The sequence below is a fragment of the Sycon ciliatum genome, chromosome 5 (assembly GCF_964019385.1).
Source record: "Sycon ciliatum chromosome 5, ocSycCili1.1, whole genome shotgun sequence".
Lineage (NCBI taxonomy): Eukaryota > Metazoa > Porifera > Calcarea > Leucosolenida > Sycettidae > Sycon > Sycon ciliatum.
This window is the reverse complement of record NC_088647.1, coordinates 37,641,841-37,654,409: the sequence shown is the minus strand read 5'-3', so window position 1 is coordinate 37,654,409 and position 12,569 is coordinate 37,641,841. Positions and strand designations below refer to the sequence as shown.

The window sequence follows — 12,569 nt, the reverse complement described above, 5'->3', positions numbered from 1 at the left end:
CGGAGACAATTGGTTGGTATGGCAATGCAGAATTTTCCCTTAAAGGATTAGGTACTGAAATATTTTTTACAGTGCTATGCAAGATATAAAGTTTGAACTCTTATCAAGCTGTGCAGGACTTTAAATAGATTCTACAGGCTCAGTTCATACCAGTGGTGTACCCAGGGGGGGGGGGGGGGGGGGGGAGGGAGGGGGGTGCTTTGGGTGCTCAAGCATCCACCTCAAAATGTTCGACATAGGCCAACGTTTATGCTGTACCCACAGGGGCATAGGAACAGGTCCGGCAGGTCCGGCGGCCATCGATGTTTCGCCAAAAAAAAGAAGAAAAAAAGGCAACAAGCTCGTTTTCAACCATGCGGAGGGTCAAGTCCGACACAGTACAACCGGCCAGGAAAGACTCAAACATGACTCCTGATGTTCGTGAATGTCCACAAGAAACTGCTGGACGTCTAGTGCCTGAAGAGTGAATTTGAATGTGGAAGTGAGCATCAGCTCTCCCAATTCAGACAGTTTTAAAACCTCAAGTCTTTCATGATACCACAGTATTTGTTCATATCAATCCTTTTACAAGTAAAATCACCCTCTTCATTCAGTAGAGACAGAGTCGAGTGAGCTGTATTCCCGGTGTCAATAGGCGGGCTCACCACCCCTGTATGGCAACTTCCCCATGCCTAACCCCCAAGACAAAGTGAATACTAAAGTAGTCATACTGGGTGGAGTTAAAAATTTAAAAAATTGCGACCTGTATGAGCCAAAAATCCGCCGGACCATTTGAAATCTGCTTCCTACACCCCTGGCCCATGCCACTAAAAGTATCATAACTTTGCCACCGTTTGTCTGATTTTTTTGCCTTCCACTCGCTGTCACTAGTTGATCATAGTTAACCATGTTACATGTACTTAAATGTGCCAGGACGGAGGGCTATCTATATCGTCAGGGCCTCGACTTGTTCTATTCCGATTTTCTGGAAACACTCAGATCAGTTGTTCCGAAAAAGCGACCGAAACGATTGTTCGCGAAAGTGTACTAATTTGTTCTTTCGGGCCATTGAAATCCTAAAAATGTTACGGCTTCTAAAAGGGTCGCTGTCCCTTCGACTCCCTGCCATTGAACACCTGCTTCTGATTTCTGCCAACAGAAAAGTGGCAGCCCTCTGCTACTATCCTGTTTGTGAAGCTACCACTGTCCATTACACTTGCTTCCTCTATTACCTGATTCTATTTCTCCACACCAGAAGCAAGAGTATATAAGCTCATGGGAGCTTATTTACTCTTGCCAGAAGTTGTAATGGTAGTTTTACCTTCTTGCCCATTCAATAAGTGAAGTATGTTGTTACTACACGTGGACTACCTCTAATTCGAATACGGTATAATTCAAACATTCCGTGTAATTCGAATTTTTTCGTCGTACCCGTCTTCTGCAAGTCACTTCAAGTCAATTTTTCATGAAAATAAATAAACACAAGCGCAACCTCAACAGTACAGGAAGAAAAAGAGCAAAAAATGGCTGTGAACATAGTCGAGAGAGCAAAAATGGCTGTGAAAACAGTCTAATACGGAGCCTCGGGAGGGAGTTAAAAAATGCCATGGCTGTGAACACAGTCTAGTAGAGATTTTAATGACTCTCAAAAGAACCTAACCGATGCTGCTCATGGCAACCGCACATCGGGCCGAGTCGTTTGCATCTGAGGATACTCAGTGCCAATGGCCTCGCAGACTGGCACCAGCAGCACGGATGAGGGTTAAGCTTCGCTTGCCTCGGATGTACGAGATTGTGGCAGAGTACGGCTCCTGCTTCTTGTCGGCTGAGCTGCTCGCCGCCTTCTGCATGAGTGGGAGGAGCTCAATGGCATACATGGGCATTGCCATCGGGTCTCCCTGGGTGGTGCCCTCCTCAGAAAGAAGACAATCCCCATCGACGAACAACTGTGCGGGATGCCGGTAGGTGTTGGTGACGGCACCCGCGATGGCCGGACAGAGGTGCCGGATGTTGTGCAAGCATACACTGCGGTTCAGCCTGTTGAACGCATTGCTCGCGTCTGCTAGGAGGACTGCTTCGGTGTCTTCCTCGTTCCACAGATGCCGCATTGCGTGTATTGCTCCTTTCACTCCACATTCTTGGCCGCCACACAGCTGAAGCGACCCGACCGCCTGTTGGATCTGCCCTCCGATGATGGTGAGGATGGCTTTGCCTACTATCCTTCTGAGGACTTCATTTATGCCAATTGGGCGCACCCCGGACTTCTTATCCAGAGGCACCAAGTGGCATGCTATGAATGGCTTGAGGGGGATTGGGTTGATGATTCCGGTGGCGATGCGCTTAGCACAGGCGGCGAAGCTATCACATACCTGGTCCGAGGACGCTCCAAACGAGGTGCACAAACGTTTCCAGCTGGTAGAATCCATGGCGGATGGGCCGTAGCACCGATTGCCGAATGATGTCTCTGTTCAGAGCTTCGAACAGCACCGGGTGCGGCAGTTCGGGGCAGGGGCCGATGATGAGGGCATCTGCATGCATGGGTTCCGCCGGCAGGTGCTTCTCTTTCAGCGTTTGTCTCACGGTTTTACCAACAGTGGAGGAGTCCAGATTTAGCAGCCCACCCGAAGGTGTTGCTGTCAGGGACTGGAGATCTGCACCCAGTTCACCATTTGTGATGAGGGTAGTGAAACGTCGCGCGTCATCTGGACTTTGGGCCCGTTTCCCGCCACGTTCCTTGGTTAGTTGGCGCTGGATGGTACGTGCCTCCCGGACAAGCTCATCGATGTTTCCCTCGTTCCAAAGTTGCATTCGTCGGTTCAGACATTCCACATGCACCTTGCGTGTCAAGCAGTTGACCGGTTGTTGCAGTAGAAGATTGTGGCAGACCATAATTGAGGCTTCAAGGCTATGCCTTCTCCCGCTGCGTTTGTTCAGAACGTGTTGAGGTAGCGAGCGCTCAAGTCCCCCACTGACCTGACATGTGCACCCGATGGGATGGAGAACAGGTTAGGCCGGAAGTGTACGATTTCCTCGTACGCTGCAGATATGACCTGCGCTGTGTCCTCGGGCTCAGCTCACCGAGTCTGAGTCGTTGGTCAGCTGGCGGGATTGGGGGTGTTGCAGCCCCCTGCCCACTAGCTGTGCCATGCAAATTTGTGGATTCCGGCTCGCTGTTGCTATTGAGCTGCGAGGAGCTCAGGCTTGCCAGGAGGGCGACCTCTTGTGCAGTTGGTTGTCGGTCTTGCAGTGGAGCATTGGCATACGCCCGTGTCTACTACTATACACTGTGTGTAAGTTGATAACCTGTATCAGTATAGTAGAGTGTTAAGTGAAGACACATGTAAAGCCATTACAGTGTAGTTAGTGACTAAGAATGAGCATAGGCTGCTCATCCATGATTCATGATACATTCTCTTCTGAATATTATCAGTACTTTAAAACCTGACTTCTATTCTCTCTTTCCTTCTTTCAGACACCACAACAAACGTGTGCACCTTACACACTGTACCGGCAGATGTAAAGGTTGCGACAGCGTAGCAAGGAAAGGAACTGATCACTGCAGTGAATGAGGCATTGTCAACTATTGAATGTTGGGAGTGACCTGGATGACTAGCCAAGCTGAGTTTCTGGTAATCACATAATCCAGCTGTTCAACGCCTAGCAGCTGCTTTCATCTCCCGATGATAGCGGTGAGTTGTATTGCAGAGCCATGACTACCATTGCTAGCTTCTGTATTCCTGGGAACTTGTTCAATGAAAACTGGGCATACCGGTTTGAAGAAACAACAGCACCAGCAGTGGCCTATCTCAAATTCAGTTGTGTATTCGTGCGTGTGTCCGTGTGTGTGTGTTTGTGTGTCCGTGTATGTGTTTGTGTGTGTGTGTGTGTGTGTGCGTGTGCGTGTGCGTGTGTGTGTGTTTGTGTGTCTGTGTGTATGTGCAGAAAGCTACACAGACCATGACTGCAGTGAAGAGTGTATGAACCGTGCTACAATAACCAGTTTATCATCGTCCTGAAAGTACTTCAAAATGTCTAACAGTAAGTCAGACCAGCAGTCCACCATAATTGAATGTGCAGTATCTTAGCAACAAGCCTTTGGTTACATGCGATTACAAGAGCAAACAAGAAACAAAACTCCTATCTAAAGCAGACAGGCTATAGAATGCAGATGCCTTATAGAGAACCAAACCCATTATAGAATATTTGTTGCTTACATCCGTTGAGCCGCTGTACGCAATTTCAAATGGCAAGCCGAAATCCGATGATGGCCGAGCCCTGGCAGTAGCAGTGCTCCTTACATCCCGAAAAGCTGCCTCGAGATATCACCACAAATAGAACAGGGGACCTGCCAACTTGACTTTTCATTTGACTGTATTTGACTACCATCCCGCAGAGCCGTCCATAAACAAAACATCCATCAAATGTTTCACTTTGCAAACCTGCAAGAAAACATGGCTCCATACTTAAAGTACAGTTTTCCAGGGAGGTCGCTCCACATCAGTCGAGCTTGAGTATGCTAAGGAAGGGATGGCGGGGGGGGGGGGGGGGGGGGTTGGGAGGGTACATGATGTTGAGGTGTCCAAACATGACCCGGTTGTCATGGTGATTGGTTGTCCAGGATACTGTCTCAAAATTGCTAATGATTATCTGTCCATGCTGTTTCAATTAGTTCGACATTCCTGTATATTTGTTTTGTCTTTTCGTGTTCTTTAGACGGACCATTTGATGATCCCAAGTTCATTTCCCATATCTTACCCTGGATTTATGAATTGGATGCAACGAGCTTTCGACATTCTATGCAGGACAAAGGTGCGTTCACAAGAAGAAAACAAATTGAGACATTGGAGCATCTGGAGAACAACAAAGGAAAGGAAGCGCATAATTCTCACATCATCAGTCTTATAAGTCCTGGGCGCACAGGTGCTTATAAACTACTCTGCAATGTAATCCATGACTTGGGTCCATTGTATGATGAATTGTACCAAGAAATGCTTCTCCTGTTGCCCGTTGACCAGCCACCAACGGCCAAGACATCCTCTCACGAGACAGGTAATTGATATGTCCAGAATGGGGATGGTCACAAGAATGGTGTTGGGGGTGTGGGTATACCCCTTACAGTCTGAACGTCCCCAATTTAAACATTGCCATCAATCAAACTTCTGCTGTGAAGGGAAATTTTAGTTTTGTACCTTACCAGCAGAATTAAACTCATTACACCAAAGTATAGTCTACAGTACATTCAGAAAAAGATGATATCCTAGCTTTTGGCCAGAAATGGGTCAAATTTTGAGTTTTTTCTCAATTTTTTTGGCAATCCCCATGGAATCCACTTCCAATTGTGTTTTTGAAGTCTATTTCTCCAAAAAGCAAGCCATAACAAGAATAGGATTTCGGCCGGGTTTTGCCCCCAAAGCACTGAATTGGGGAAAACCATGAAAATCCAACCCGTGCACTCCACTTGCAGAACAGTGCATTTGAGGTTCAAACCCCAGTTGAGGTACCTTTTGTGGACCCTTTTCAAGTTTCGAATCTCGCGTCACTGGCGAAATCACCAAGCACGAGTGCTCTCCGGGGCCAGCGCTCATCTTTTTTCTGAATGGACTGTAGCTAAAACCGAACTGTACCCCTCTTGCGGCCGCGATACGCAACAGAAGGCCAGCTGTGCAGTAGGAGAGAATACTTTTTTCTTTCTCTAAGGAGACGTCTGGGCAACTGACGTATGACTACTGACAAGTGAATATTATCCAGGAAAGTGGTGCACTCATCAGGGCAAAAGTGGTGCGCTTATCAGCACAAAATGTGCACGGGTAAGCGATACAATGCTGTCCCAATGGGGACCAGTGCGAGAAGTGTGTACAGAGCGGGTGACTATAAAGCCTAGTTCACATTCGACGGGGCACGACGGGACGTGACGTAAGGATCAACGAGAAGCGATGGGACAGTCTGACGGCGTCCAATGTGAACACCAGGAACGGGAACGCAGCCGTACTGCCGTACAGATCGGGAAGCGACGGGAAGAGTTTGATCGATCCAACTTTTCATACCGTAGACGGGCGTAGACGGGGATGCAAGTGTACAAAACAGCTGCATTTTGAGTGTGAACAGGAGACGGCGTTGTGCGCCGACTACTCCCGATTCGTACTTTGGAAATTTTTAGCATTTCGAACACTATGCTTCCCATGATAACTCGCAGAATGGCTAACACGACTTGAGTTGAAGTTTTGCAAGATACGGTCTGGTGTCACTTATCATGGTATTTAGGGATAGTTCAGGAGCGTGGCAGACGAACTGTTTTATCATTCCCTGGAGCTATAATTTGAATGGCACGCCTTTCGATGCTACATTTTTGGTGTTCATGAAATACTGGTATTGTGAACTTGATTCCGCTTCATTCAAGGAGAAATAATTGAAAAGAAATACCGAAAATAAGAAAATAGGGCCAAAGGTCACCCTGTCATGGGCCGGGCCTTATGACTGGCGTCGTTCGCTGCTGAACGACGAAACGACTGCAGCATGTCGTGTCGTACGAATCGTACAAGATTTTACAGTTCATCCCAGCCTTCCCGACAGGCCTTACGTCCCGTACCATCAGCGTTCCGTCGAATGTGAACTAGACGTTATGCATGTGAGTACACACCTGTTGCAAAAGCGCAGCAGCGTGTACCACGATTCAGCAGCGTGTACCACGATTCAGCAGCGTGTACCACGATTCAGCAGCGTGTACCACGATTCAGCAGCGTGTTCCACGATTCAGCAGCGTGTACAACTCTATCCCCCACCGAAAAAAGACATCCTCTCCTGAGGATGAAAGCGAAACAAATGAAGCCCAAAAAATTGAAGAAGACGGATCGGAGAAGACAGAAAGAGGAAAGAAATGAAATTGTGAATGAGCATAAAAATGCGAGAATAAAACACAACATGTATGACCACAATTGTTGGACACGTGACGAGTAGCCGCACGCTGGTCTCCGCGACGCTGCCGGGAGCGGCGAGACCGACGGCACTCACGGACCGAGAAGACAGTGGCAGCAGAACTGGGTATCCAGGCATCTTGCAGCACAGGACGCACACTGGAGGGTTGACCGAAAAACCACCACACAGCAGATGGGGTTACAAAAACTCACAGAGACACAAAGACGGACACAGAAAGAAACACAGACTAACACAAACATCTCAACCATCGCCAATAATCAGAAAAGAAAACCACACGAAGGAATGGAATAATAGCAAGGAAGAACACGTCTACAGAAACAGGAGCGATTAATCAGTGAAGACACCAGATACCACACAAACAAATCGGTTACCAATACGCAAAAAGACATTAAAGAAAAAATCACACGGCGCTACCCTGAATAGCCCCAGGGCTCCACCCTGACAACCACAGGGATAACACCATAATAACACCGGAAACATTTAGTACATCCGCTTGCAAAGCAAAAAACCAAAACCGTCAGGCACTTATTGTGACGCACATGTGACAACCAGCAACACCCAGAACCCACAACACCCGCAAGGCAAACCGATTTAAATATGAGCATGATCCTTCCACCCCTCCAGCCCACCAGACAGACTGTGGTTCACCAAGATCGGACGCTGGCCCACCCAGGTGAACTGAAGAGACCCACCTGCCGAAACACAATACGAAATAAGACGTCAACCTGGATCTATAACGAGAATCCTAGATGCATTTTCGCACCTCCCACCAAACCAGAATCTAGCAGCTTTGCTACATTTTCGGCAGTGCATGCCTGAGCACGACAATGCTCCACACAGAACATGGAGAACAGTTTTTCAAGAAAACCCTGCCCTGTTTATTTTGTTGGACTTTGTGAAATGCAGCTGCGGAGTATCGACCAGTGATACTGGCAAACTTTGAAAATATTTTACAACAAAGCTGTACACAGCGTCAATCGAGATTACTCACGTATTAATTTCTTTTGTTGACGCCTTTCAGTTCAGTTCTTATGTATGTGTGTATGTAAAGAGTACAATCCGTGGTTCACACAGACACACACAAACACGCACGCACAGACACCCCCCCCCCCCACACACACACACGCACACCCCCCCCCCCCCACACACACACGCACACATACGCGCACACACACACACACACACACACACACACACAGAGGCACACACACACACACACACACACATACACACACACACACACACACACACACACAGAGGCACACACACACACACACACACACACAGAGGCACACACAAACACACACACACACACATACACACACACACACATACACACACACACACACACATACACACACACACACACACTATCTACATTTAGGAATATACTTGTCAACATATCATCACAGTACATCTGTACAATGATATACCATCAAACAATTTGTTCTTTTTCCTCTTTCCTGTCCTGTGTTTCACCACAGTTCATGTTGCTACTATGCGTGCAGCCAGCAACACAGCTAACGATGGCACAGTGACATGTAATACACTGGCAGTGAATGATGATGGAGCAGACAATGGTGGGCACATTCAACGTCTTAAACAACATCTGCACAGAGTGAATACACATCTGTGCAAGACCACCGCTGATCATTCAGATCTAACTTGCTTGTCCGGCGATGTCAAGGATTGCTTCGTGCCCATGCAGGCTCTGACGGAGAAAGATGCTCTGCAGCTGACGTATCGTGCGCAACAAGCTGCAACTCGCCGTGTCACTGGAAGACAGCCAATATCTGACCGTACACCAGGCGTTGCTATCCCAGGAGCAAAACAAGATAAGAGTGACAAAGTGGAAGGAGGAAGGCAGTTTGTTCTGTCCAGCGCTAAGCAGCTCTTGTCTGATCCCCATTATTATGAAGGTGTAACAAGCGGTGGCAAAAGTGGTGTTGGTGTTGGTGGTGGTGATGACACAGTTGACACAGACATTCTGGAAAGTTGCATTGTAATTGGCAACGCTGGGCAGGGAAAGACAACACTGAGCAAACGAGTCATTGCCGACATCATGGAGACAACAACTGGGAATCTGGCAAAGATTGAATTCATTTTCTACGTGCCATGCCGTGATTTGAAACGTATGCAGTCAACTGATTGGTGTGTATTTCTTGGTTTGGACCAGTTGGGCATCAGTACACAGGAGCAATCTATACTGCTCAATTACCTCTCTGAGCATTCCGACCAGGTATTGATCGTTATTGATGGCATCGACGAACTTGGCAGTGGTGGGTTTGGCAAAGGATCAGCAGCCCAAGCTGTAATATTGAGGAGCAGCAGCAGTTACTATTCACTACTACCTGATGCTATTGTAATCGCAACTAGCCGACCATCTGATAAAGCGTATCAGCACATACAGCATTTCCGCTTACGTTTTCGACTCCTCGGCTTCTCGGCAGACCAGCTCTTTGCGTACTGCTCACGACAGCTCGGAGAGGAGGTTGCCAAGAAGTGTATGGAAGAGCTTTCCCAACGGAACAACTGTCTGCTGAAGGAAGCCATTCAACAATCTCCACTCCTATGTGCTCTGCTCGTTCAGCAATATCCCATCAACAACTCTCTACCCTCCAGTGTGACACTTTTCTATGACCACTACTTACGCTCCTCAGTCGCAAAGCTGGAAAAGCGGCGAGAAGGGAAGTTTGGTCAAGTACGGCTTGCACATGACGTCATCAGTCACTGCAGTGGTGGCCGGCACTTCAGTTGTGGTGATCTTGTCAGTATCCCCGTGGTAATAGAACATCATTTGGAGCGCTATGTGAAGGAGACAAGCAACAATGATGAGGAGTGTGATCACCATGCTGTGGAGCTAGTCAAGGCATTGCACAATCTCTACACGATGTGTCTTGCAACATATCAAAGGGGCATGGCTACTTTTACATCCACGCTGTCAACCCTCCACCAGTCCATTTGTCAAGATCTCGGCTTACTGCTCAACCCTGGTATGCATCCGTCGTTCGTCGGTTCCACTCAGACTGTGTCCTTGACTCACTTGACACTGCAAGAGTGGTGTGCATCGAGATGCATCATTTCTTCTGACTCGTGCGTAGACATCATCCGCAGGTGCATCAACACTGTCGGCACAGACTTGAACACACTTGTCTTCTGGCAGTTTGTCTTTGGAGCACTAAAGCCAGACATTCTATTTTCATCATTGTTGGCTCTACAGTCTGAAAACAGCATCAGTGATCATACTGTCAAGGGCAAGAAGAAGATGCTTCTGTTCATGATGAGATGTTTGATGGAAAACCGCATTTCACTCCAACATAACCGCACTCTAGGTAATCCCAATCAGGACACTGACATAGTCACACATAGCTGCTATGCTATGTCAGCCAACCTCCTGGCCAGTGATGGAATTGATGTTAGTGCAATCCACCTTGAAGTTGTTGATGTGATGGCTTTACATACTGTTTTGGAGCTTGTAGACCATGTAAAGTCTCTGGATCTCTGCAATTGTAATCTGTCAGGTGACAGTGTCATTTTGCTGTCTGACCAACTGGATAAATGCGTCAAGGTGACTTTGTGTGGTGCCAATCTCACTGCAGCACCATTGGCAAGCATATCAAGCACACTGTCTAGATCAACACGGCGTACCCTCCAGGTTCTTGACATTAGCAACACAAGGTTGACCAGTGGATCTGCAGATGGAGCAGCACTTGCTGGATGTGTAAAACACCCAAGTCTAACGTTCCTGAATGCAAGGGCTACAGTACTTGGCAATGATGGTTTGGCAGCATTTGTGAGCAACTTGGCTCCTTGTAACAATCTCACAGATCTATCACTGGCATGGTGTGGACTGGATAGTGGATGTGGATCTGACCTGGCAACACTGGTCACACAGTTACCACACCTTGACAGTCTATGGCTGCATGACAACTCACTCTCCAACAGTGACGTGTCATGTGTACTATCCAGTCTCCATTCTCATGATACCATACAGCATCTCTTCTTTGAAAACAACAGACTGACTGATGAGCTAGCCGCTAGTGTGGTTGACTTTCTGCAAGCTCGTCGCAGTCGTGAGCACACTGGGAGTGTCAGCACAACACTACCACCATGCAGGGTTTATCTGAGCGGCACTGGTGTAACAATCCGTCTTCTACAGGAAGTGGCTACGTCTAGTCAATGTGGTGGTGACGTAATCGACATTGGCAGCCGCTATGCTACTGGTACTTCAGTAGAGACTGAGTCAATTGATCGTCTGGTCAGTGAACATGGTGGTGACCTACCTTGTAAGGTTGATGACTCCATGATGTCATCACTTGGTCAGCACCTTGCAACCAACACTGACCTAGACCTACTGGACATAGCACTGTGTAACATCACCGATGCTGGAGCAACTGCTCTGGCAACATCTGGCCTTGCTCACAACACAGTGCTGAAATACCTTAGTCTGGACAACAATAGGATACAGCTATCTGGTGTTGTAAGTGTACTACAAGCAGTGACATCACCACAGTCACATGTCAGTGCATTGGATCTGCCGCAAAACCCAGTGTTTCATGATATACAGCCCAGTCATGCTGATTGCAGATTGCTATGCCAGCTTCTCTCTGGATTCCACCGGCTGCGCTTCATTTCATTTAGCCGGACGGGCATGAGTGATGAAGTTGGTGCAAGTATCCTACACTCTCTCCATCACCATACACGTATTGAATGGATGTCTATGGCAAGCAATAAGATTGGTGATGCCGCAGTGCATGCCCTGGTGAATATGATGAGGAAGAACACAAGCTTGAGATTGATCAGCCTAATTAACTGCAAGATCACCGATGATAGCATTCAAGCCATGCTGCAGTCACCAGGCATCATGAGGATGGAGGGTGTACACTTGTACGGGAACCCATGCTCTATGGACAAACTTCGACCTCCATTGTACAATTCCAGGCTACGGTATAGCAACTCTACTGTCCTGGAGTTCATCTCGGATTGATTGCAGGAAGACGTTGCAGAACATCAGCATATTCCCAGGTATGTGTTGTACAGTAGTAGATGTACAGTGTTGATCAGTGTATGAAATACGGGTACACCTGTTTGTTGATGAATTATGATGATCAGACACACAATACACTAGTCACCCTAGCCAGACTCTCAATCTACAGATGTGTGTACTTGACCAGTACCATAAAGTCTGCAGCAAACGTCCACCTCAGCTGGTCTGTACCAGGGAGTAGTAAAATAACAGCATTTTACTACTTCCTGGTCTGTACCAGGGAGTAGTAAAACGCGATGCACACTATCACTTCTGCGATGCGATGAGCGTCGAGCAAAAGTCTTTTTCGAATCGCACGAAGAGTCTTCGATGCACAATGCATGGCACATCGTTGCAGGGCATGCACAGTCCAAAACTGTACGCGAGCTGTCACGTGCGCCCGCCGTGTAGAAAGTGATGCGCATCGCTCGTCGCTTGTCGCAGAAGTTGAACTAGGCTCAACTTTCCGCGATGCGACCTGCGACGGAGGTGCGATTCAAAATCTTGCAGAAAAACATTTTGATCGCATCGCTCGTCGCTCATCGCGTCGCATAAGTGATATTGTGCATCGTGCTTTAACCAGTTAGTTGTAGAATGCCAGGAGCGTCGGTCAGTGTCGTGCAATGTTATG

General features: G+C 47.7%; 1 protein-coding gene and 1 long non-coding RNA gene across 2 annotated transcripts in view; both read left to right on the top strand.

Annotated features, from left to right (window-relative positions):
* The window catches only part of LOC135818591 (uncharacterized), a 195,562-nt gene that overhangs the window by 99,039 nt on the left and 83,954 nt on the right, over positions 1-12,569 (top strand). The gene's annotated exons all lie outside the window — the stretch shown is intronic.
* Positions 3,662-11,945, top strand: LOC135818585 (uncharacterized). Its single transcript, XM_065331976.1, has 3 exons — positions 3,662-4,017; positions 4,693-5,028; positions 8,397-11,945. Exons 1-3 carry the CDS (start codon positions 4,008-4,010, stop codon positions 11,897-11,899), a joined length of 3,849 nt encoding a protein of 1,282 aa, XP_065188048.1. The 5' UTR covers positions 3,662-4,007; the 3' UTR covers positions 11,900-11,945.

Excerpts from the sequence above, each read along its gene's own strand:
- LOC135818585 (XM_065331976.1), top strand. Across the intron at positions 5,029-8,396 it reads GACATCCTCTCACGAGACAG|TTCATGTTGCTACTATGCGT; the intron begins GTAATTGATATG and ends GTTTCACCACAG.